Source organism: Haliotis cracherodii, unplaced genomic scaffold, assembly GCF_022045235.1.
Source record: "Haliotis cracherodii isolate W230 unplaced genomic scaffold, xgHalCrac1.p SCAF_5, whole genome shotgun sequence".
Lineage (NCBI taxonomy): Eukaryota > Metazoa > Mollusca > Gastropoda > Lepetellida > Haliotidae > Haliotis > Haliotis cracherodii.
This window is the reverse complement of record NW_027266308.1, coordinates 33,025,371-33,053,030: the sequence shown is the minus strand read 5'-3', so window position 1 is coordinate 33,053,030 and position 27,660 is coordinate 33,025,371. Positions and strand designations below refer to the sequence as shown.

At 39.1% G+C, this 27,660-nt stretch overlaps 2 protein-coding genes across 3 annotated transcripts in view; one reads left to right on the top strand and one right to left on the bottom strand.

Annotated features, from left to right (window-relative positions):
- Positions 1-270: 270 nt before the first annotated feature.
- On the top strand, positions 271-20,054 carry LOC139444264 (serine/threonine-protein phosphatase PP1-beta catalytic subunit). Its single transcript, XM_071225192.1, has 9 exons — positions 271-367; positions 1,047-1,141; positions 2,307-2,438; positions 8,093-8,323; positions 8,840-8,944; positions 9,463-9,534; positions 11,170-11,321; positions 13,141-13,275; positions 14,925-20,054. The coding sequence occupies exons 2-9, from the start codon at positions 1,090-1,092 to the stop codon at positions 15,024-15,026; spliced, it is 981 nt and encodes a 326-aa protein (XP_071081293.1). The 5' UTR covers positions 271-367; positions 1,047-1,089; the 3' UTR covers positions 15,027-20,054.
- Positions 20,055-22,487: 2,433 nt separating this feature from the next.
- The window catches only part of LOC139442851 (galectin-9-like), a 33,393-nt gene continuing 28,220 nt past the window's right edge, over positions 22,488-27,660 (bottom strand). For both annotated transcript variants that reach the window (XM_071223752.1, XM_071223751.1), the window contains exons 7-14: positions 27,346-27,465; positions 27,149-27,237; positions 26,384-26,588; positions 25,999-26,118; positions 25,367-25,455; positions 24,256-24,466; positions 23,347-23,475; positions 22,488-22,951 (exon numbers count right to left, since the gene is read on the bottom strand). In XM_071223752.1, coding sequence (XP_071079853.1) covers positions 23,362-23,475; positions 24,256-24,466; positions 25,367-25,455; positions 25,999-26,118; positions 26,384-26,588; positions 27,149-27,237; positions 27,346-27,465 — 948 coding nt within the window. In that variant the 3' untranslated portion in view covers positions 22,488-22,951; positions 23,347-23,361. The remainder of the gene's footprint in view (positions 22,952-23,346; positions 23,476-24,255; positions 24,467-25,366; positions 25,456-25,998; positions 26,119-26,383; positions 26,589-27,148; positions 27,238-27,345; positions 27,466-27,660) is intronic.

Genomic DNA, 27,660 nt, shown 5'->3' with positions numbered 1-27,660 from the left:
GATATGTGGTTTTATTTACGCATATACAAATATACATATTGCATTAAACATATTGTGTGGTGGCTGTATAGTAACACATATTTCAAAAGGCAGTTGGTGATACGGCTACGTAAGTGTACCCGCGTGATGTATGACGGGTGGTCAAAAATGGAAACTGACTCAGACTGCTTGCGGCGGAAGAGCTACGTCAGTTACTGTATATACACTATGAGACATAGCAACCGTAGAGGATTGTGGTAACGCACCGCTCATTCGTGGGGCGACTGTCGTGCTAGCAAGACGTATACTGAAATCGGGGCTTGATTCTGATTTGGAAAATCATTTTTACTGGTTTTCGACCAATTCGTGTGACATTTATTTTGTTTAAGTACGTTGCGATTCTGTGTGCTTGTTGTGTCAAAACGTTATCTTTCGATGGGGTGAATTATTTTTTTATGTAGTATTTTGCGATATATTTTAGATCATTTTAAGAGAAAAGTTACGATTATTGTGATCTATGTTGGTATTTTTATTCGCGGTAGACATGTTTTGGTTGTTGCTTACATGTTTCTGCGTCCACCAGTTCAATGGCTTCACATTGTTAATCTACGACGTCGGAAGACCCAACTAGCGAAAACACACCAACTGCTGAAAACCCAAGACCCACGTACCCTACCAAAACCCCCTACAGCAACCCATAATCTCCAGTATCAAAATAGCAAGCGCTTAATAACACACACACACACCACATATATTCAAAATAACTCGGACACAAAAGTGAACATATATACTTTTGCGTGTAACTTTCTCAACCCCCAAATGTTACACCCATTAAATCCAATAGCGATTAGCCTACATACGAAATATACACACAAGGTATTCATAAACCTGAAAACGCCACATTAATTTCAATAATCCCATAATGCTTTTGTGATATACAAAGGGACATAACTGAAGTAGGGCTACACAATACCGGCATACAATATACATACGTGTTTGTGAAATTACCCCCCTTTGATTGATAGTTACATTGCTGCATGTTTTACGTTTTTCTGTGTCTTTTTCAGGTTTCCTTTCGGGACCAGTCTCTGACGTCATCAGCGACTGAAAATGGCGGACGGGGATCTAAATGTCGATAGTTTGATAGCTCGACTACTGGAAGGTGAGTACATGAATATGCAATTTAATATATGACTGTGGTAGTTTGTACGTAGCCTGTATATTATTTCCATCCAGAGTAGAAATTTATGTTGGTTTTGTAACTTTTCTGAGTCAGCAAATTACGATTTGTTTTGACATCTTGTGTTTTGGTTCAACTTTTGAGTTCCGGAACTAAGCTAAGATTCGGAAGGAAAAACATTCCTTACTCGCGATAGTTTGCCATGTCCGTTCGTTATTCTGAGTCGAGGCATGCACGTGTATAGCGGCTATCTAATATTTAGCGTGCACCTGTTGTTCAACTAGTGCTATGCAGAGTGTTTCCAACATGCTTGTTCAAAACTTGGAACAGGCACGTCAATGTCAAATATTGCTATGGTATCACCCCGGGTCTGTTAACTCAAAGTTACTCAATTTTAGGGTTAAATGTTAGAGCTACATTCGTAAGTGATGAAAATGAGATTGCAATACTTCACAGTGTCAGTAGACTAGTATAGCCATGATACATCTATCAATGCAGCACTCACACAAGTTCGGTACGATGCAGTCTTATTCTAGTGTATTGGTGATACATGCATGAGAGGATGTTCTCTGAATCCTGATATATTGGTCTGGAACAAGATCTGATAGGTCAGCTTGAACAGTTGCTATGGTTATGCAAGATTAGAGAAGTGGCTCAGAATGTCATCCTGGTCATGTGTGCAGAGTGTTTTACTGTGCAAACTATTGTATGATGAGACACACCCTCTTGCATAGAAGAGGCGGTGGGGTAGCAAAAGTGGTGAAATCGTTTGCTGGTCACGCCAAAGACCTGGGTTCGATTTTCCCACATGCATGGGTACAATGTGTGAAGCCCATTTCTGGTGTCCCCAAACATAGTATTGCCGTAATTTTGCTATAAGCTGCATAAAACCATTCTCACTCACTCAAACTCTTGCATAGAACCATTTGATTTTTCATGTTTGCCTTAGTGTTTCATTTGTCTTGATTGGTCCCTTAAAAAATGAAATCCATTTCTTGGATCTTATGAATTATCAGTAAATTTGTTTACAGATTTTGCTTTTAGCATGCTTGGGTCATTTACATCATTCTCAGCTGGAATTCTGAGAATACCTTCATCATGTAGGCCACTTTTACCTTTTTCATCTGGTGTTAATTTTTGTGTACAGTTCGAGGATGTCGGCCAGGCAAGACTGTTCAGATGACAGAGGCGGAAGTGCGCGGCCTATGTCTCAAGTCGCGAGAGATATTTCTCAGTCAGCCCATCTTATTAGAATTGGAGGCTCCTCTTAAAATATGCGGTGAGTTAGTTGAGTTGTCACATTCTGCATAATGTTTTTATATGCAGTTCTTACTGTAGTTGCACCTAAATGAGCACCTCACATCAACACAATTTTATCAGGATAGTGCAGGGTTCATTCGAGACATTTTATGATGTGCCCTTGTAGGGTTTGACATGATCACAAATCTTTAAGTCAGGGACTAGTAACAGGTTGTGAGGACTAAGTAGTCACAGAACTACAAAGGAGTTGAATTTTGAGCCTTATTCAGTTAATATGTGTGAATACTGGAAAGTAACATTTAATATACTACCGACAAAAACTAAGGGAACAGTGTCTGTAAACTTACGCTTTGGTGTCTAGATTAATATCAGGTGTGTCCACTGTGTTTGGCGATACATGCACGATGCCTTAATGGCATACTGTTGATTAACTTTTGTATGGTTGCCCTTGATATTGCTTGCCAACCTGCCTAAAGAGCTTCCCCAAGCTGGCCCATGTTGGCGAGTACTGGGTCTATGGCTTACACTCTCTGTCTGAGGACATCCTACACCAGGTACACAGGCTTTTACCTTGACTTACAAAAGTGAGACCACAATAATAATTTTCAGAGTCCTTGCTGGCAGTATGGAGGTCCTGTAAAGTAGTGAAATGGTGTAGTGTACAGTACATTTTGATAATTACCTTTGAGCCTGGAATAAGTCAGTGTTCATGTGGACAGTGGTGGACATGATGGATGAAATGAGACACCCATAACTGCTCTTGATGCGCTGTAGGTACAATGAATATTATTATGCGTCCCTTTGGAAGCAGTATATTCTTTTTCTGCAATCAATCTCAACATTTGTGAGTACTGGAGGCACATTTGTGTGTCGTGTAACACCTGATCTTGCAGGTGCTCTATTGGGGATATGTCAGGGGACTTAGGGGGCCAGTCCAATGTCTGTATGCCTTCTTGTCTGAGATAATCGGTGACAACCTGAGCACGATGTGGTGCAATTAATGTAATGAGACGGTCTTGTCTGGGTGTCTTTTGTTTAGGCCTTGACGGCACTTGTCCCACTGTCAAGAAACTACATGTTTTGATTTTCCAAACTTTTGAGCAACTTTGGACTTTGACATTTACACCCGTCCACACCATTTTGACTTCATTGAGATACTGTGTTGGAGGTATTTTTAGGAAGTCCCCTATGGGCACACACCCTTTGGCTTGTGTCTACATGCTGTTCATGCATGGTGTGAAATTTCCTTGTGTTGTTTTCAGATGCAACGCCACAGTATTTCATATGTAGAACCTAATAGATCTCCATGGTAGAACCTAATAGATATGTCTACACGAAAAGAGTGCATGTAAAACATTTCAATTCAAAATTGTGTGTGATTTACCCTTGTTTCTCCCATGATCCTTGAATACAATCAATACTAGATACTGCAACACTAACTGCTGTGTAATGTGTAATCATCCAAGATCTGAGATTGTACTTATTTGGAGTAGTTTATGCATCTATGTTTCATCTTTGATAAACTTATGGGACCAGGGTGCTACCTGGTTTGGTCTGGTGCAACTAGCTTTTCATTTCAACATGCTCCTGGTTCAAGTTAAAACACGTTTCTTAAATCGAGCCCTTGGAACTTAAGTCGGAACTGTCAGATAAGTGAACAATACGAGGGTTCTGTCCTCTCAATGGTATTCCTGCTCTATAGTCTATACACACATAATGGTCTTCTGCACTTTGACAAACTTTGTGATATTTGACTGACAAAAACACTGGGGGTCTTCAAACAAGTAATTTATTTTAGCAAGTGTACTGTCTCGTATCAGTACAGGAAAAGGTATGATTTTTGTTTACCCACATTTAATCAAGTCACACCAATTGAAAACTTAAGTTTCTAAATTCTAGTTCAGTGTGGATGAAGAGTGAGGATGGAATGCATTTCCCTATTTTAAATGTTGTCCAGTGGTCACTATGCTTGCTGGATGTAGTGGGTTTAAACCCCAGTTCTATCACAGCAAGTACAAATGTAGTATTGGAGATAAAACCTTTAATTTCAGCCTGAGTTGTTTCCTAAGTTGGATGAATTTTACATTTGTATGGTCTATACGCAGCCCTTAAGGCTTTCTATCGACGTTCCTTTATCAGAACTGTATAGAAATAATTTTCTCACACTTTTCTGCTTTGTGATGGTCCCTATACCTTTTTCCTTTGTTGACAATGTCAAACATCTGTTTATATGGCAGACCAAGTGCCAAGTTATCAGATATAATGTCTCATAACTATAAAAGGGGTTCAGCTTTGTCCCTTTCTTTGACAAAATACTTGTATTCATTGCATGCATGTAATAGCACAAATGTCAGATTTGAGAACCATGCTGTCACAGACTTATCTATGTAACCATTCAGTTCAATTGTGTAGAGAGTATGTAATGATTTTCTTAATGTGAAACATCTTATACAGATATATTCTGTGTGTAGAGTCATGTTGTATGAAACATCAATGTGCTGTGTCATGGTGTCAATTGCCAGCTTGTGTATTGTGTGATTTTCCATTGACCGTGGTGACATGAGGCTATTGCATATATTATAGCATGTATAGTGTGTTTCATTTTAGTACTTTTTGGAGTATTGGAATCGTTTATATCTGGTGTAGGCCTATAAAGTATTTTCTTCCCTAATTTGCAGGTCAGAACAATGATTCCCCTGTTGGGGCTATTATTATTTAACTGATATTTGGGGAACATAATAAAGATTGAGCTCCCATTTGGCAATGGAGAACAAAATTTGTTTCTTTATATTTCCGTGACTTCCTTGGTACTTTCTTCTCTGAATGTGGTAATGTCCCCAAAATCTTACAAAGTGAAATGTGAACTACCGGTAATTGGATTTAACTTATTGTGCCTTATCCTACAGCTTTATAAGAGTCTGAGAATCTTTAATGATAAAAAAAACCTTCCCCAGTAAATGTATTGTGTAATTTCGAGCTTTCAACTCGCATTTTCTTTGTAGAAAACTGTGTTGTCTGATCATTGAGGGATTATTTAAGAAATGCCAGGGACAGACTGTGCCATTTCAAAACTAAAGAGTGACATAAACAATGCTGCTGGCTAGAATAAAATGACACCATTATGTTATGGGGTATTGGCCAATCTGGGATATAGGCTGACCCCTATCCTAAATTTGACCCTTGAAATCACAAGTATCATGAGCACATTTGTGGGATATGAGGATTATTGGGAGTTTATGTGTGTTATATATATTCCCTGAGTTAAGTAAGTTGATTATATCTATCTCTAAAATCACAGTGCTATGAACACATATTAGGTAACAGCTTCTGGGTTAATTACCATGGCCAGCATGACTGAGTCATGTTGGGGTCAGCTGCCTGACATTAAAGGTGGAGAACGGCTGGTTGGCTACTGAAGCATGACAATGGGGATGAGGTGAGGAATACCATAGACCATAAAGGTATCGTAACACAATATGTGGCAGATTGTCAGTCATTCCGCCAGGAGTTAAAGTCAGATGCTTTAGATGAGCCTGGACTCCACTCTTAGACAAGGGCTAGGCAGGTTGGCTCACTGATGCCTCCAAGATGCCATCTGGCCGTTGCTGTCCATTTACTGTTATATAGCTGTATTTGTTAAATCACAAATAAATGTGTTGTGGAGCCAAAGATGGACTCCTGTGTTTGAAGAGACAGATATCCCAAACACAGGGTACTAGCTAAATAATCTGCCTGGGAGCCAAGCCTACAGGGCTAGACACTGGATGTTATTTCCAACTACTGCTACTAATCAGCAGCTCATTTCGGACTTGTGATTGATGTATCATTACTAAATTTTGTAAGAAAACAACTGTTCCATCTAAATTTTCCTCTTGGATTAACACACTAGTGACCATATCTTACCTCTGCCCCACCATGAACACCATAAACATGATAAAGCTGGTGTTTAATCTAAGCTGCACAAGCAAGGCCTACTTGTCTATCTTGATGTTTGTGGACAATTTAACTGTTAATCCAAATAATGATTTCGCCTATTGCCTGTTGCAGTCACCATGATAACAGCAGACATGGCTATGCCTAATTAGTAGATAACCAGCATGTTTATGTTCAAAAGATCATACTAATGGGTCCGACTATTTGATAATCAAGTAGGGGCTGGTAGTTTATTGCAAAATATTGCAATAATTTATCGCAATGTGTTTTTAGACAAAAAATATTTTGTCTCATAGTTTTAATTTAATCAGACAATCAGGACAAGTTTGTGAGAAAAGTAAATGCTAATATAAATTTTGAATCGTTACAGCTCCAGTATACTTTGGTTAATTGATTTTATGGCCTAACTTTAGAAAACAGTACCACAAACTTTTCAAACACGTGACAATACCCTAAGACGTAATTTGTACTATTTTGTTGCCAGTCACACCGACAAAACAATGCCCTATGACATCAGGGATCGAGTGTACATAAGCTCCTCCCAGTGATCTATCATCTCTACTCGCAATGTCATTGAATACACCCAGCGGGATTGAGAGTTTTGAATATTTGTTTACTAAATATAGCCTGCCGCGGCGCATTTGATAGTAGGCGCTAGTTTAAGAAAGCACTTTTATTTTATATATATTTTTTATTTCGTTTTCCTCTTAATTCATGTGGCTAAGATGGTTATAAATGGGAACTAATATACATATGTTATTTTTTCGGTTTATTAATTGTCATTATTATGTACAATAATGCAGTTTATTAGGGATATTATATTGGCGCTGAGCACATCCAAATGTCACTAGTGTATAGGTAGGTTACCCCGAACTCAATCCTTAGCCCTTGGATCCCTTTACGATCAATCACCCCTCTACGGTCATTAGGGTTTGGTATTCATTTAGTGGCTATTATAGATTCTATAGCGGCTCCTAATTTTCTTCACACAAAAACAGCAAGTAAAAAGGATGAAATGGTTTTGTGTAAAATATTCTGGCTACTGGAAACTGTCCTGGAACATTCACACAAGCCACTTTCAATGGCTACATTTTTTCAGTACTGATTCAAAAGCGAACTCACCGTTATGTCGTCACTAGCTATGCTCATGCCTCCCTCGCTCCTTACTATTATCCACATCATCCCTACCACGCTTTTCTGTCACAAAAATCACTTGACAAAATATTAAATACCATGTCATTCATGCGTACTCGCGAGTTCGACGTCTGACGCCTGGAGCCGTTTTCGTATATATCGGCTCATTCCTCACCACTCGGTATCTTGTAGATTACGGAATGGGACAAGTATGCAAAATGGCATCAGGATCATTTGTGACATTTGTGTCACGAGACACCATGCCTACTCGTAACCTTTGTAAGTGTCCGTCACCTTTTCGACTCTTTTCATTCAGTTCCGTAAAGTTGTAGGCAGGACTAGGTAAATTGAACTTAGTTCACAGTGTGGACGTAGCCTAGTCGGATATCTGTCACGCTAATAATCCGAAGGTCGCAAGTTCGCGTCCGATGGATTCTCACAAAAAGCTGGCTGCTTGTCTTTGAGACATGTGACCTACGGCAGAGATCGTCCTCATGAGAGGTTGTGGTACTGTATATTAAAGGTGATGCAATTTTATTGATGTGTGATCATTTTGTTGACAGTATGAAGGAGTTGTTGAGTTGTGGATTTGTTGCTGTGTTCCAGGTGACATCCATGGCCAGTACACAGATCTGCTTCGGTTGTTTGAATACGGAGGTTTTCCACCAGAATCTAACTACTTATTTCTTGGAGACTATGTTGACCGTGGCAAACAATCTTTAGAAACCATATGTCTCTTGTTAGCATACAAAATCAAATATCCTGAGAACTTTTTCCTTCTCCGAGGGAATCATGAATGCGCCAGTATCAACCGTATTTATGGCTTCTATGATGAATGTAAGTATTTATGTATCAAATATTTCCATGATCCATATTCATGATCATAATAATATTGTTTATGTGTACATTATAATACACAATATAACCCATGAAAATCTGGGTTAGCAGTGGTAGAAACTAACAGTTTCAGTCCACTAGTCCTTATAATGATAACATATAGCAAAACCTTTAAAAATGGCAAAAAACTCTACTAGTCCTTAGGATACTTTTACTACTGGGCAGTTTGTCAAGGACTATGGGACTAGTGCCAATATTTAACCCTGGTTAGAATAAGTTTTCAGCAGCCCATGCTTGCCGTAACAGTCGACTAAGAGCTGACTACTGTAGATTTTTGTACCAAAATATGGTTGAAGGCTGATAGAATCAGGGCAGATGACTGGAAATGGTAATTTTGAACCAGGGAAGAAGCAATACAAAAGTGAGAATCATGATTGGCAATGATCAGCTTGTTATTTTATTGCAATGGATGTGAAAGGAATGTATGGATTTTGATTTTTTTTATGTGACTTGCAGGTAAAAGGCGATTCAATGTGAAACTGTGGAAAACATTTACGGACTGCTTCAACTGTCTACCTATTGCAGCCATTATTGACGAGAAGATCTTCTGTTGCCATGGAGGTACTTGAGCTTCTTATTGTTAATAATCATAACCTATATCCCATAATAAAATGTGTAGTGGTAAAGTTACTGAATTTCTTTTCTTGTATTTATGTATAGGTTCCAGATGTCCCTAGCTTTGGGAAGATGCTGTGTTTTTTGTCAAACAATTGAAAAAATGGCATGGCTTGAGAAAATGCCATATTACAAGGCTCAGAGTTAAAATTTTGTGTTTGTGTAAAGTAAATTATCTGTTGTCTTTTGCAATACTTTTTATACAATAGTACTTTAATTCTTTAAGATTGGAAACATTGTGAAAATTGTATTATATTATTCAGATAGTTTGGGCAATGAAACTGGTACCAACCTTAATAATGACCATTGTATGACACATGTGAACAAGATTTGGATATACACTGAATCTAACACAATGTTTTGGAATATGGTGGAAATATACATGTAGATGAAAATGTAAACAGATTTTGAGAACTCTATCACAATGTATTGAGATGTAACCATGACAACTATTGCGTTGCTAGGTTTGTCACCTGATCTGCAGTCTATGGAACAGATCCGGCGTATAATGAGACCAACAGATGTCCCTGACACAGGTAGGTAACCACAGGTGGACTGGCACACATCCAGCACATGTAGACACACACTCAGACACACATGTAGACACACACTCATACACACATGTAGACATACACTCAGGCACACATCCTGCACATGTAGACACACACTCAGACACACGTGTAGACATACACTCAGACACACATGTAGACACACTCAGACACACATCCAGCACATGTAGACTCACATTCAGACACACATGTAGACACACTCAGACACATGTGTAGACATACACTCAGTCACCCATCCAGCACATTTAGACACACACTCAGACACACATGTAGACAACCTCAGACACACATGTAGACACACTCAGACACATGTGTAGACATACACTCAGGCACGCATTTAGACATACACTCAGGCACCCATCCAGCACATTTAGACACACACTCAGACACACATGTAGACAACCTCAGACACACATGTAGACACACACTCAGACACACATGTAGACATACACTCAGATACATCCTGCACATGTAGACTCACAGACACATCCTGCATATGTAGACACACACTCAGACACACATCCTGCTCATTTAGACACACACTCAGACACATCCTGCACATGTAGACATACACTCAGGCACCCATCCAGCACATTTAGACACACCCAGACACACATGTAGACAACCTCATACACACATGTAGATATACACTCAGATACATCCTGCACATGTAGACACACACTCAGACACACATCCTGCTCATTTAGACACACACTCAGACACATCCTGCACATGTAGATATACACTCAGACACATATCCTGCACATTTAGACATATGTAGACCCATATCCTGCACATGTAGACATACACTCAGACACACATCCTGCACATGTAGACACACACTCAGACACATATCCTGCTCATTTAGACACACACTCAGACACATCCTGCACATGTAGACACACACTCAGACACATATCCTGCACATGTAGACATACACTCAGACACACATCCTGCACATGTAGACACACACTCAGACACATATCCTGCTCATTAAGACACACACTCAGACACATCCTGCACATGTAGATATACACTCAGACACATCCTGCACATGTAGACACACACACAGACACATCCTGCACATGTAGACATACTCAGACACACATCCTGCACATGTAGACACACACTCAGACACACATCCTGCACATGTAGACATATTCATACACACATCCTGCACATGTAGACACACACTGAGACACATATCCTGCACATTTAGACATACTTAGACCCACATCCTGCACATGTAGACACACACTCATACATATGTTCTGCACTTGTAGACACACACTCAGACACATCCTGCACTTGTAGACACACACTTGGACACTCATCCTGTAGAAATACACTCACATACATCCTTCAAGCTTTGTACAAACAAAGAAATTGTTCCTTGGATATGCATGCTTGGTAAAAAGAAAAATAATGGTCAACCCCTCCTTCATTCCATCAAAGAAAATAATATCCCAGGGCCAACACAGAATATTGAATCTCTGCTCCCCAAGATGGAAATCTACTGAAAAGAATCCCATGTCCTGTTTGGGCTGAACATATTTTGGCCTAGACTGCATGTGTATTGACACTATCTTGCTTGTGTTCCAGGATTGCTCTGTGACTTGCTGTGGTCAGACCCGGACAAGGAGGTTCAGGGTTGGGGGGAGAATGACCGAGGTGTATCCTTCACCTTCGGAGCAGACGTTGTCTGCAAGTTCCTAAGTCGACATGATCTGGATCTCATCTGCAGGGCACATCAGGTGCATAGATGTTTGTTGTCTTCCTTTTAACAGTGGTACCAAATTAGATTTGGGGTATTCAGTGAGTATTTTAGGGAAAGGTTTACTTTCAACACGATGTGTTAGGGCTGAGACCTACACTTATGTATGAAGGGGAGTGTGACATGTTTTATTGTCTGCTTTGGTTCATAATCATGCCTTCAATTTGGGTAGACATGTTACGTCTCCATAGATGAATCTACCACACAACACTTTGCTACGGGGGGAAAGTAGTACCTACCTGCTTTCCTTGATCAGGAATTGGAGATGTAGAGAAAAATCTAGCTGTTTTATTCAGAAAGTGCAATAATTCTAGTTAATTAATTATTTCTTATCCTGACACAACACAATTTCCTTTTTCACTTCGATCATATGACACAGAGCCCAAAACGTGCGTCTTCTACCGCCGAGACACCCCCTCCCCTTGGTTACCAATCAGAGTTATCTGTCCTTAAACTCTCACTTTCCTTCTCATGTCATGAGGATACACATGTGCTTGCGTTTCAGGAATTATATCCTTTAACATTAAATGTGGGGGAGTTGCATCCCTTGGGCACGCCAGAATCCTATGATTGTGGGTTTGAATCCCGGTTTGCCCTGATTTTGTTTCTAGGTTTGTCAGCACAATACCTGTCGTCCTGGGTTTCACCGAAGTAGTAAACTTCTGAGACCTTCGGCCTCTCCTCCCTCATTAAGCTGACACGCCGTGATGTAACTGGAATACTGTTAAAAAGCGCGGCGTTAAACCCAACTCACTCCCATTTTTTGTGTTTTGTTCCACGTGTTGGAGAGAGGAAGATTTTCCCATTGAGCATAGTCTCATCTACACGTAATCCAGTGGTTACAATACTGCAAGCTTAGACCCCAAACCGCCATCTGTGGGATAAGCAGTGCAATGTATTGTCAGGATAAGAAATAATTTACATGAATTAGGATATCCATGATATTAGTATAATTATCCTGACTACAAGACTCGGACCCATCCGTGCCCGTCTGGATATCAATCTGCATTCTGATGAGAAGGCAGTGGGGGTCAAGGACAGATAACTCCCAAATTGATAACCACGGGCAAGGGGCGCCCCGGATGTAGATGTTGGCATTGTGTTGTGTTAGGATGAGAAATATTTTACATATTGTGTTAGTATAAGTATCCTAATATCATGAATATCCAAGATAAGTATACCTCTATTATAAGTATCCAAGATAAGTATACTATAATCATAAGTATCCAAATTCTTGTATGTGTTAAGTTTTTGTTTTCCCAGGGGTGGTTGGGTAGCCTAGTGGTTAAACCGTTGGTTCGTCACGCCAAAGACGGTGTTCCATTCCCAACACGGGTTCAATGTGTGAAGCCCATTTCTCTGTGTTCCCTGCCTCGATATTGCTGGACTATTGCTAAAAGCAGCGTAAATACATACTCACCCGCTTGTTTTCACTCCTGACCCGTGAAATCCGGGGTAGAATAGGTCTTCAGCAAGCCATGCTTGCAGTAAAAGACGACTATGCTTGTCGTAAGAGGCGAGTAACGGGATCAGGTGGTCAGGCTTGCCGACTTGGTTAATGCATGTCATCGTATCCCAATCACTGGATTGTTTGGTCCAGACTCGATTATTTACAGACCACTGTCATCTAGCTAGAATATTGCTGTGTGCGGCGTTAAACAACAAGAACAACGACTTGTTTTCCCAGTTGCAAAAAATCAGGAAAGAAGCTGTTTGTCATTTATATTCATTGGCATGTTCAAGGCAGAACAGCTGACATGTGTCCCATTAGTTGTCAACACTGATGCTTGGTGTTGTAGGTGGTGGAAGATGGGTATGAGTTCTTCGCTAAACGCCAGCTGGTTACACTTTTCTCTGCACCAAACTACTGTGGAGAGTTTGACAATGCTGGAGGAATGATGTCTGTAGACGACACACTCATGTGTTCATTTCAGGTGAGCTATGTTTAAATGTACCATGCATTCTTTGTATTTATCATTAAATAATTATAGTGACATTGGGTTCCAGGGGCCTAGGACACCACAAATTACTATGCAGGGTTGCTTCCTTAGTCATGTTAGTAGGGGGAATGGCTATTGAGGCAATGATTTCAAGACATTTTTACAGTATATGTCAGACCGCCTCATGGTCTAGTGGTAGAGCATCTGCTCGGAGAGCGGAAGGTCCTGAGCTCAATCCCCAGTCGCGTCTTACCAAAAGTATTACCCTGCCTGGAGCTTGGCATTAAGGGGCTAAAACAGGGACAGGTCAGCTCGGAGTCAGTGTACTGTGTCTGAGTGGGGTATTCATGTTAAAGTGCGGCATGGTATCTCAGTGGGCTAGTAGGGGCAGTCGGGTAGTCTAGTGGTTAAAGCGGTCGCCCGTCACGCCCGACATGGGTACAATGTGTGAACCCCATTTCTGGCGACCCCCGCCATGATATTGCGGGAATATTGCTAAAAGCGCGTAAAACCATACTCACTCACTCGCTCACTCTGTGGGCTAGCACTATAAATCTGGACTAGTACAAGCAGCAAAACACACACACAATTTACTTTATAGTGCTGCAATTAGCTGGGCCATTGTTTTTCTTGCCTTTGGTTTGAAAGCCAGGTTCCCCTGATGATCATTCATGTTAGCACCTTACCATGCTTACCTGTGCTTGTGGTATTTCCAGAGGTGGTCATAGGTACAGTGTGTGAAGCCCTTTTCTGGTGTCCCCTACCGTGATATTGCGGTACTCCACAGGTGGTAAATATGTACAGCCTGCGTCACCTCCCTCCCACATCAAGTGAAGACCATTTTATGACCGTAACAAGCCTTAAAATAGGGATCTATGACATTAGCCACTTGTCCGAAGCAAAGGTCTAGTAAAACATTTTTCAGTGTTGTAAGCTCAGCTGAATATGAACTATACGACTAAAGTCTTCTGAAACAATCTGCGAAAGACAAGTTCGGTTAATAGACATAATCATATTCTGCACAGTTAGCTGGTCTGACTGGCTGATCATGCTGATTGGGAACTGATGGTGTGGATTGTTGCTTATTATTGCATATTACTGGTTTGTCTGGTCCAGTCTGGATCATGTCACCACGTTGGGACTATTTCACTCCAAATTGTTGGGTACAGACAGTGATTATGAAGCTGCCTTATTGTCACAGGGGATACTTTAAGGCTTTGTCAGAATCTTGTTTAAGTAACCTTGCAGTACTCAGATATATGTCAAGTAGATGTCCTTCATAGAATATTATGTTGACACATTGATTAGTCATGTCAAGGGTCTTAGCCATCCTTGAGGTCATAGCTAGGAGAAATGTTCATAGTTTTGGCAACAAGAGAATCATTTACTGTATAATGCTTTAGATCAATGAAACTTGGTATATGTCATCCTTGGGGCAAAGCCCTGAACTGGAAAAGTGTGTTTGTGACCTGTGTGTTACCTGACTGATTGTGTGTTACCTGACTGATTGTGTGTTACCTTAACCACCAGATTCCCTGGTGATATTGCTGAAATATTGCTAATAACTGCATAAAACTATTCTCTCACTCACTCACTCATTATTTTCAAAATATGTTTGTACAGAAATTGTTTTTTGTTATCAGATTTTGAAACCATCTGAGAAGAAAGCCAAGTACCAGTATGGAGGATTAAACTCGGGTCGACCAATTACTCCCCCTCGGGGGCCCCAGAAGAAAAAAAACTGAAATGAGACCCCTGGATCAATATCATCTTCATCACACACCCATCACTATATTTGTACCGCTGACAGGCAACAAACCAATCAGGGTTGATCTTACATCTGACAGGCAACAAACCAATCAGGATTGATCTTACATCTGACAGGCAACAAACCAATCAGGATTGATCTTAAATCTGACAGGCAACAAACCAATCAGGGTTGATCTTACATCTGACAGGCAACCAACCAATCAGTGTTGATCTTACATCTGATAGGCAACAAACGACAGGCAAGAAATCAAGACTACTAAGAATGTTGTTTGTGTGTATATGAATATCTGCTGAGTTGATGCAAATTGAATTTATGAGGTTGTACAGATATTTGAAAATGTAATTTGGTTAAAATGTATATGGACAGTACATTTGTTTTTATTAGACTTGTTGAACTGGTTCCAAACACTTCTCAAAGTTTGGACTTTCTTGCTGTCCAGCACATATCCTGCACTGAAATATATGACCAAAGATGTATGAGGTGTAGTTTCACAGACCTATTTGCTGTCATAACAGTCGCACAACTTCTTTTCCTTCGTTCTGTTAAATGTTTTTGTTACCCCTGTATTTAAAGACGGTAAAGATAATGTTGGACATCAAGACATTTGTGGTCAGTGTATATTAACTGATGTACCACAAGTTTTAATTTTGTAGGTAATAGTAAATCTGCACTAGTTTTGGGACACAATACATTGATTAGGCTCATGAAGCAATGGTTGCATGGCTCTTAAAGTTAGGGAGGGAAGTGTGGATTTTGTTTAATGACTGTTATCAATGTAATTATCACCCTCACCAAAAAACCTCCCATATTATCACTAGGGGTGAAAGCGATACAGGAAGGTCTCGATACGATGCATATCACGATACAAAGGTTCAAAAGGAAAAGCCAGCTGTAGACATGGTAGACACTTATCTGTTGTGGCTCTTTTAGCAGTGAACTTGTTTGCAACACATTTTGCGATTTTTGACTGACAAAAATGCTGTGACCTGTGTCAGAAAGTTAATATGCATGGTGCTTCTCTATTGTGTGTAACTTATAGGGACGTGGGATAACCAAGTGGTTCAGCGTCATGCTGAAGATCTGCCTGGAGTATTGTGGAAAGTGACGTAGAAATGTACTCACTCATTCGCACTATAAAGGTTTACTTGAGTTTGTTAGCGGTATGATCAGTTAGGATTGACAAGAGTGAAGATCTTTTGTTACTGGAATTAACTCTGTGAAATAACCAGCCTGATAAGTATCCACATGTTGTAGCAGTGACAATTAGTTCCCCTGTGATTTGATTAATCGCTGATAGTTACTGTGATAAAAGTCTGTAAATCTTATTTTAGTACACATGGCAAATATTCTTGATGGATTTGATACAGGAGTGAACTGTTGACAATTAATAGAACTGATAATAATTATAATAATACTTAATATACACGATATTGTTGCAAGATGGGGACAAAATAGGAGAGTAGATGGGGGATTTTGTATGTCATGACCATGTTGCAGTGACGTGTACTGCAGAAAATGCATCACTGTTTTACTTGATGAATAATGCATATTAACCTTGGTTTGTCCAACTTGCTTTGCCTGAACAAATTTTGTATCTACAACACTTGTTTTACACACTGAAGGTTGTTTTTTGAATGGCATTGCTATTTCTTCACTTGGCATGTCTTGAAAGTATATTTGTTAACAATAAACCATGCACAATGCAACAATTTGCGTGTAAACGTTTGCTTATTATTTAACATATAGCTTAATCATGCCTATATTGTTATAAGAAATATTTTCTTTCCTTCAAGTTTGTTCTATGCTACTGTATAATATTTGATGTCGTGTCAGTGATCTTGTGCAATGCATTCAAGTGTAAGCTATAGTTTTAAGATTGTTGCTCTACACTTTCGTTGAGGTATAGAACATGGGATATTCTTTTTCTGATGGTTCCTTACCAGTGTCTTATGTTCTTTGTTATATTTGTAAAATAGCTCTGATTATATATACCATTTAGTGCCTTCCCCCTTAATGCCTGACTTGTTTGTTTCTGGTTGTCAGACATGCATTATATTATTGTTTAAGAAGTGTAGTGAATTGCAGCCTATATATTCTGTGTTGTAGGCAAGGTCACAAATTAATTAATTACTCAGAATTGCCACATACATTTTCTGTTATTTTACTTGTTTGTGGGAATGTTTTCAATTCCAAGTGTTTTGTTTTTGTCTCCACTAGATTTATTTCCCTACCTGTGCGACCAGTTTTGATCTGTATTTTCATGACAAGGGCAAATAACTCTAACACATTTAATATCAACTCTTATGGACATCTCTGCCATTGTTTGGATGTCACCAACATGAAATAATTAAAATCATCATTATTTAAACTGAAATTTTTCTCTCTTTTTTTCTAAATTAACACATACAATCTGTCAAACAAGTACTTGTTTGTTTGTAGCTTTATGATGTGTTGAACATTATTGAAGTTTTGAAATATACACTTAAGTAAGATGAAGCTAGGGCCAATTTTCAGCCCAAAGCTTCACATTAATTGTTAGTATGCTGTAATGTTTCGTATCAGGCTAGCAGACAATAATTACACTACATACACAGACAATGTCCAAGTTTCCCACATGCAACTAATTAGACCCAAACTGAGAAGGGGCGTTAGATCGTAGTAAGTTCCTTTAAGCATAAAATGTCATAAAATTAAGGGAACCTTGAGGTCTTTGAACCAGGGACCCCCTAAATCTTTAACTTTTAACACTAGGGTTATGACAAGAACCTCTTCACTTTCATGCTTAATTTCAAACACTGGTTCAGTACAATTATTTCAGTAATTGAGCATCCACATGAATTGTGATGACCATAAAGCCATACTTACTTCTACACTGATTTTCTTTCTTTCCTGTGGGCTATTTTTCCTTACTTTATCTCCTTTTCAAGTGTTTTTATATTTTGAACTGGTTGTTGGGTTATCTCCCTTTATGGGTTATTGAGGTTAGTGACTAGGGACAACAAGGTATGGCAACATGCTTTGTTTAAACCTTGTAAAAGCCAATGACCAAAGAATAATTTGCTATCACTTTAAATTGAAGTGCCAGCCCATGCTATTTTGAATGGATCAGATTAGGACAACAGCCATAGGGCATTAAGAGACAAATTAAATATGTCAGTATTTAGTCATGTAGGATCTGGAATGGTCTCTCTTATCAAAGGGAACTTACTCCTGTCCGACTGTACAGAGTGTAAATATAGTCTTGAACTATGTTGCGTGAAGTATGATATCTTGACACACTAAGCTCTTCATTGACTATCCGTAGTATAAAACATGTAGACTGCAAAATGTGTGGTCTAATTTGGTTTGAAAACATTTCAAAACTGAAGGAGAGGTAAATTTTGGGTAAGTAAGAATCTCAATCCTAGAATATTAGTAGAAACAGATTGTTGTCAACAGAATGAACATGTTATGTATCATTAAAAAGTTGTGATTTGTTTAGTAACAGAACATATATATTTTGTTTGCAGCTGCTTTTAGACCATGTTAAAGCATGAGATGTTTTTTTCGTTGGATCTTTTATTTTTTATTTGTTGGTTTATAAAACTTTTGCCCCCCAAACCAATGTTGAAGGTAAGGCAAAAGAATACAGAACATTTCAGCTCCTAAATTACCTAACAATTAAATAATGAAAAAGAATTAAGTTTCCACTTTGGATGACATGAAGGTTAGTATTGGTGGTCGATAGTTTGATTGTGTTTTAGTAGGTTCCATGATCTATGTATACACCCAAAAGTTAAGGAGAACACAAGTGTGTTCATCAGGATTTTGAAGGATGAAAACAAGTTCTGAAGTTATCAATTTGTGCACAGTAAGGGAATCCTCCTGCTACAAACTGCATCACGGGCATGTTCCTGGGACCACGCCTACTTGTCAAGTCTCTTTCAGCCTCCCCTCAAAGCCTTCTTCTTTTTCTATTTTTTTTCCTTTGCATTAGTCAATTTTTGTAAGCCAACTAATAAAACTTAAAGGTGTAAATGTTGTGCTGTTGGCGTGTTTGTGACCGTACATCAGTGAGACTAGTATGTGTGTGCCCTGCTCCTACAGTCATTGTTCATTACCTACAGTGTCACCTGGGACTGTGCTATCTGCTTGTACTTGCAGAGCAAATGTATTGGACCATAACAATCCTATACACTGAAACAATACACACATACTTCATCTGTACTAGTTGACTGCAGGGCGTGGGGTAGCCTAGTGGTTAAAGGGTTTGCTTGTAACGCCGAAGACCTGGGTTCGATTCCCGACATGGGTACAATGTGTGAAGCCCATTTCTGGTGGTTCCCCCACCATAATATTGCTGGATAAAGCTAAAAGTGGCATATAACCCAACGAAAACTCACTCACTCACTCCATCATTTGTAGATGGTGTAGGGTTACATCAACTCTAAGATTGGGTTCGAATTCCAGATTTGCCAAATTTGTGACATCAGAAAGATGGGCAAAGCTAAAAATAATGAAAAACCAATCTTGCTAACAAGTGATTTTGTTTTTGGATTTTGAATTTTTGAAATTGAATATAGTTTGTATTGGTCATGTGACCCTATATAGAGACAACCCTGAGACAATGATAACATGACACCTATCTTCAAAACAGCTATACTATTGTACTTGTAAGTTGGCATGTGGTTGATCAGCTGAAGTGGGTTGGGTAAGAGTAAGATAACAAATATTTATTCTGACAGTACATGGAATGCATTAGTATAAGGTTACATAAATAACTTGTTCTCAGACATTGATGGGTGTATGGAGCATTGATGGCCCCATCATCGAAGGTGCCGCAATTTGTTGTGCGAACATGCCGGAATCGTGGTTTCATTGATGCCCTGATGATGTTTCTTGGTTTCTCAGGACCATACTTTGGCTCGTTGGTTTCACCAGGACCTGCTTCAGGCTCCTCACACATCAGACACGCCATAATGTAACTGAAATGTTGAAAGTCACTCTCTCAATTTTGTTTGGAAACCTGTTCATTTTATTTGTGAAAACATAATGTACTCAAGGATTGTAAGTTTCAGTTTTGTGTTAAGCAGATATATGTTATAATTTGACTACGTGGCTGAGAACTAAGTGTATTTTTAAGGCCGATCAATCTTCTAACAACACATAAACATTATTTTACATGTATAGTGTCCATATGGTTCTTGTATTGCACAAGTATTCATCAAACAGCATGACATTCTCTGTAATAATATAGGTTGGTACGATACCCTGCATTATTTAACTCTGTGATACACTTAAATTTGTATCAGTATATACTGGGGTATTGTTTCACCAATTATTTCAGTATTTCTGTACATTAAATTGTCTGGTACTAATCAACTGCATGGATATATCATACAAGTCCCTTGTTGCACTCTGCTGTCTTACAAAAACATGACTCTTTACGAAGATGTGTAAAAAAAATATATCAACTTTTCTTTTCATCAGTTGTTTCCAAATTGAGTTCTGCTCCAAAATAGTGCATTATATCCTTTATTCCAGTGTATCACGTCAGTCCTAGTAGCAGCCACCATTACTTCATCCAACTTGTCCAACAATTCAGGAACATTGATGTTAACATTTTTGAAGTGTACATTATATTTACGTACAAAGGACACCTACTGTCGAGCTTACTTGCACAATCAGTGTGGGAGCTGGACTATTTACCTTCACCACCGAGGTTGAACAGTTGACGATTTGATGAGATATCTTTGGCTGACATTAGCAGAATTGTTAAAATGCAGCAGATACATATCTTCTCTTCAAATATGTGTTGTCCAGCTTTACAAAGTGTTGTCATTTGATAATTCTTACTAAGCTATTTTTGTATGCTAGGCCAGACCAATTTGATTCTTTAGTTTCCCAGAGAATTGAAAAAAACATCCATCTTTTCAGGTTTCTTTCTTTTTCCTCCTTGGCTTTTGGACAAGACAATCTGTAAAACATGAAATAATTTGGTCTGGCCTCATTATGAAATATTCTGTATACAAGACTGATCAAAAATAATTGTACAGTTCAAGGAAGAAATATTTTTGTTTTGTGTTTTTCAGAGAATTACACGTATATTGCTATATTAGATCTCTTAGATTGATGTTACATTATACATGTGAGGTGTCCGTCACCTTCAAAGTGTATCAAATACCGACCAGAATCTGACAAGTCTGTTGGTTGTGCTTCTCCAGATTCTATAGAATCATGCATGCTCCTCATACAGTATTAGCTGTTATTCCCCAACATGCAGGGATGCAGTTCCATTGGTATCAGCACAGCATCATTGAGTACTGTAATGCGATCCTTGTATGTGCGATACGATACACTAATTGTTTACTGTTGTCTATCGAAGACTTGGATCCATGGCACGTTCTTTTTTTCTGGTAGATTAATAGCATGGCCACAGAAGTTTTAAAGATTGAATTTAGATTTTGCATTAATGTTATTTTCATGTTTGCAAGTAAAACAAGCTTTTGCAAGAATAAAATTCTGTAGCATCCAGGTATGACAGAAATATAATTGTACGTTTCTACCATGGAGACCAGCCCAAATTCCAAGTTCAACATGTATGTATTCTAAATTATATCCTGTTAGGGTATTCGACAAGCTTTCAGACAGCTAGTAACCATGGTAACACTGATGAAAACATCAGATCAGTGGCGTCACGTCCTGCACGTTATTGAAGATCGGACTTCGGATCTCGATGGTGCAGTGCTGTTGCATGCCACTAGATCACAATACATTTTCAGTAGGAGTCTTGTGGTAAGAGCCATGCGGGAATCACTGTAGCCCGTGTGTTGTAATTTTATGTATTATTTATATCATTTATAATTACAGAATATTTGTTAAATGAGTGTTTGTTGTTTGTTGACATTCTGAAGTTTGGGATTAGATAGTCATCTTTGTTGCCGAGTAAGTAATACCAGCATTTGCACACCCAGTTTTGTCAACAAATCTTTTGGAAAGTAAACATTTATATTCTTTTCCTTTTGATGTAAAGCAGCTGAAAGACTTAATAATATTCACATGACTTTTCATAATATGCATCCGTCTTAAGATCGGTTGATCTCGCGCTGTTAATCACTGGATTGTCTGGTCCAGGCTCGATTATTTACAGACTGCTGTCATAGAGCCGGAATGTGTTGTCAAAAGAAGCAAACCACCATATATGTTCTTGGGAAAAAAGGAAACAATAATGTATGCAAGTTTTATTAGAAAAGCCGACCAGGTATACATTTACATATAAATCTGCATCACATGGTCAGCTAGTCATACATTCATTTTGATATTCCAGTATTCCGCCAAAATTATAGAAAAATGATACAAGTTAGCAACATTAAGATTATCTTTGCATATGCCAAAAGAACCTCATGGATGATAGCACCAAGCTGGTACACGGTAACCAATTTGATCAACTATAAACATCTCATTTTTTTGAAACGAGAAATTGTCAACTCATAACAACCTCAAAACCATTATTCCCACAGTTACTTGATAGCCGATTTGTTTGACAGTTAAAATTGTCATGCTGGTGGTTTTTCATCTGGCTATGTTACTAAACAAAAACATACTAACCAACAAACCAAATATAATCATTTTTAACAGTACCAACAGTTTGCAAATGAGAACTGAAGAAAGAAGAACTTTGCCATTAAAATGGACAAACACAGCCTTAAAATAAATATAACAATATGCCAAGTTTGCATCTAGAAATATTGGGGATACGGTTTCAAATGAAAAATAATGCAAGTGGTATTCCTGGTTGTTCAATCAAAGCTAATGCTGAATGATAATAGATTGACTAATGATTTGACAAGAGTTCAGCAGTTTGCTATATCACAGTGGAGTTGATCTTGAGCTGAACATGGGAAGACACACCAGGCTCTTCTGAAGACAAGAAAAAGTATGGCTTGAATACATGAATTAAGGGACAAATGTATTGGTCCTTTTGAACTTGAAGGTTGAGAAATACTTTTTTAGGATGAGAGCATTGATCGTATTTAGTTTTTGGAGTGAATGCATGAAAGCTAATATAAATGGTATTGCCATTATCTTGTTCAGTTTGCATTCATCCACTTTCAAGTTCATGAACACAATTGTCACATGGTGAAATAACACCATGAGTTGTAACACTACATAGCCAAAAAGTGGCTTTCTGCACAAGTAATCATTAAATATGTCAACCGATTTGACAAAGACGATTGACAACCGATTGCTCAAATTATTACTCAAATAAAACTAATCCCACTAAATGAACATATTTTAGTATAGATCTGTTATACCTGCAGGTGGAAAGCTTAGAAAAACTCGGGCTCGAAGAAGTTGGCATCACCAATCAACATGAGATGGCACACTCGGTGGTAGTCGATACGATGGTTATAGTCCACATAGTGATACCCATTCACATAGATCTGCAACAAAAGTCTCATGATCAGACATTTTAAAAGTAACCTCATACTCCTTAACAGTCTTTGAGAAAGCTTCAGAACTCCCTATTCAGTTGTAATAATCCTAGGCAGGTCTCGGATGAATATCTCAAAACAAAAATGTGCATGGGAAGTAAGTTGGGAAGTAAGTTGGGAACAAGGTCGTATTGAATATTATTTTATATATATTGCAGCGTGACAGTTCCATAGCAGAAGGAAGCATAAAGATGTTTATCACTAAAGCCCATGAACCAGGATGGCACCGACAACCAAGGATCTGAATCGGGGCAAATCCTGGCATAGCAAAGGGATAAAACTCTTGAAAAGCATATCCAGCCCAGGATTGGGAAAGATAAATCTGTCTAGTGTTCCTTCTTTTTCTTTCATCCGCATGAGAGCCAGTAAATCAATGAAATTGATTAACTTGAACACCACTGATTGCCAGGTAATCATTTTGGGGTTGAGCAGAGTGGACACAGAGTGGACACAGAGTGGACACATACTGGACACAATGTTAATTAATGCCGCGCTCAGCACTATTCCAGCTGTACGAATGCAGCCTCTAAATAATCAAGTCTGGACCTTCAGGGTATGATGACATGCACTTGACAAAGTTACCAAACCTGGCCACCTCATTCAGTTAGTCTAGCACAGGGAACTTACTCTAACCCAGATTCCCAGCAGGATTGCTCGCATATAGGATAGGAAAGCTATCACCAGTCACTTTGGATACCAGACTGACAACAAGTGCAGTTAACCACTCACCCTGTACCTGTCCTCGAGGCAGTTGATGGCTACTTCAAATGCATCCTTGGATTCGAAGGGGAAGTTTGGTTGTTCCAGTTCTTCATCTCCCCAGCTACCATCCTCGTGGGTGTTGCGGACAGAGTCCTCTCCACTGAAGCGGGGGTTAAAGTGGAGGGCAACGTCTGTGTTGTAATCCTCACTGTCACCGCCCTGCAGGTTGATGGCGAAACTTGCAAAGAAAGACAAGGTTAAGTTGTTTCAGTAACCTCATTCTTACAACTGCTATATGATACTTCTGTTATCATTGATTACAGTGACCTGAGAATAAACAGAGCCAAAAGACTGTTATCCTTGTTATCAATTGTAGTTTGTCCATTCTGTTACACTAAATACCCTGGACACATTCACCACCATAGCTTCGTTACGAGCCAAATTCAAATTATACCGTCGTCATCCTGTTCTGTGTTTAGTTCATTTTAAGAGTGAGTGAGTATGGTCTTACGCTGCTTTTAGCAATATCACGCCGGGGGACACCAGAAATAGGCTTCACACATTGCGAACGCTTAAACTATTAGGCTACCTGACCGCCCCTCGTGATACAAGAGATCGAGATGGTGACATCACTTCAAAACCAAAGTTATTTATTTTTCATTATAATAGAGTGGAGATGATTGTAAATCTTGAAATCAACGCGAGCTTGAATTAAATGTAAAAAATGCCAGTGTTTTTTGCTCGCATTAATTAACTTAGCATTTATGTCTCATCGCCACCACAGCTTTCAAGTAAATGTTCAAATCCATGAACATTACACACCAAAACTATTACATCATGTTTACATGATTTGGCCATTCAGGTAATCTGTGTGTTTGATTCCTGTTGAACACCACACTCAGGAACATTCCATCAAAATGACGCAACCGGTAAATAATGGAGTCTTGACCAGACAATCCTGTGATTGATATTAAGAGCAACTGTCCGTGCCTTCAACCAAGTCATGAGTCCGACCAACCGATCCATAAAATCGCCTCTTACAACAACCATGGGTTGCTAGGGACCAATTCTTCACCGAAATCTCCACAGGCTTGGGCAATCAGATGAATACCATCTTTGTTGATCATGTGACCCTTACCTCTGGGCTTCCTTCTTGGCAGTTCCATTGACAACGACCCAGCCACCCGGCTGCAAGTTACTCGGGATTCTTTCAACTGATGGCAATTCCTGATGAAAAACAAGTCTTGCTGCCATTAGGCACTCAAAATTAAACTTCAGTGCACTAGAACTTTGGATTCACAAAGTCATCATTATTGCCCTAAATTTTTATGTTAAAGAAAAGAAGTTTCATGCAGAGGTGATGTGCACTTAACTTACAGTCAGGTGAGCTGAACATGAATTTGTGAATCTTAATATATTACAGTTCAATGGATAAAAATAAAAGTTAAACGTGGGCACGATATGATTTTTTTTTTTAGCAACATGTACTTATTTTTCAGTCTATTTCTTCTTTTTTTTATCAGATGTTGGCCAGGGGAAGAGATTATGCTATGCTCCTTATCAGTTATAAACTGACACCTGAACTACTTTGAAATGTTAATCTAGCAGCAGAGATATACAGAGTTGCCAAATTCAAGCCCTTAAAAAGGTACTTAAAAATGTAATGGGCTTTTCAAGGCTTGACTGCCAAATTCAATGGCCTTTAAAAGTCTGAGCAAACCTTAGAAAACCATACAGCCCAAGTTTCTTGTAAAGGGCTTGTAAACTCACCAGTCTCCTGAGAAGTTTGGCTTGGTAGAAGTAGGCATCGCCATTGACGTTAATTCTCCGCATGGCCTCCACATCGCATCGTGAGCGGAAGCTGGTCAGCTTCTTGCCGTTCACATAGATCTGAGAAGAGCAATGGAAGAGACTGTCCACATCAGTAACAACAGAACACAAAGGGGAAACATGAGAGAGTCGGACACGAGTCTGGAATATATCAGTGTCATCCTGGCATGTCAGCTGAATGTGGGAGGAATGTCGGACACAAATTTGAACACTTTTTTTATGTGGACATAAATATTAGGTTGCATTTTTCAAGGCACTAAAAAATATGTGCATGTACTAAAGTAACTCTGAGGCTGAGCTCTTTTCACGCAAAGTCTTTTCTGACCTTGAACTTGTTCTTCTTGACGACAATTTTGACCTCAAAGGGAAGTAACTCTTGGAATGCACTGGGTATAGCTTCTCGCTCCTCCTCTAACCACTCCCCATCCACACGGTTATTCAGGACCACCTCCCCCTCCCCACGTCGGGGGTTGAAGTGAAGACCCACGTCATCCTCAAGGCTGTTGCCGTTCATGAGGTTGATTGCAAACCTAAATGAAAGGTGGAAGAGAAATTAATGACAGCACTCAGGACATGGTTCGGTGTCCAGGTTATAAGTGATATAAAATCTCCCTTTCAGCCATTGTAGTTGATAATCTTTCATCTCTTGGCCACCAATATTGAGATAGGAATTATTTGTTTTACATGACTTGTTCCAGAAGATACTAGATACAAGTAGGCTTCAAGTTTTACAGGAATACAATAACAATTTTTGCTGGACATATTAAATCATTGAAGGTCCTGAAATTAATGTGAATGAAGACAAAATCATTCAGCTTTACCTTTCAGAGACAATCAATGTCCTGAACAAAGGTCCTAGAGTGAGTGAGTATGGTTTTACACCGCTTTTAACAATATTCCAGCAACATCAGGGTGGGGGAACACCAGAAATGGGCTTCACACATTGTACCCATGTCGGGAATCAAACCCGGGTACCCGGTGTGATGAGCGAACACTTTAACCACAAGGCTACCCAACTGCCGCCCAAAGGTCCTAAGAAGTACAAGACGATTCATGCAATTTGCTTCTTTCTAAGTATGCTGTTTGATACCTTTCTCCCTCTGGGTAGAAGAATCCTTTGACAACTATCATGTCGCTTTTTTCAAGACCTGAGGGGATCTCTTTCATGAAGTCATCTGGCTGTAGAAACAAAACACAACTTGAATGTCAAATAATTGTTGCGAATAATAACTATCACACTTCATACAGTTTTAGGATGGCCTGAGGTAAATGTTTCAATAAACTTACAAGTGGCTCACAAAACTCCACATCACAGATGGAGATATCTCCATTGATGGTAAGGTAGCGGATGTCGTTGACGTCACAGCGGTAGTTGAACAGGGTGTAATACTTCTCGTTGACGTAAACCTGAAACAATGGCTACTTCACTGAATAACAATTACAATGACAGATATACCCTGCTTACACATTCTACTACCTACTTTGCACATGGTAGGATCCAGTTGCATTCAATAGTCAGTAAGACGTCAGTAATTGGAGATTTACGCTGTGTTTTGGTTACACAATCCTTTGTACGTGAACATGATTCTTTTGGGATCTTTT

Coding starts and splice junctions, on each gene's coding strand:
- LOC139444264 (XM_071225192.1), top strand. CDS start 1,090: ATGGCGGACGGGGATCTAAATGTCGATAGTTTGATAGCTCGACTACTG. Junction 2,439..8,092: donor GGCTCCTCTTAAAATATGCG/GTGAGTTAGTTG, acceptor GCTGTGTTCCAG/GTGACATCCATGGCCAGTAC. Junction 8,324..8,839: donor TTATGGCTTCTATGATGAAT/GTAAGTATTTAT, acceptor TGTGACTTGCAG/GTAAAAGGCGATTCAATGTG.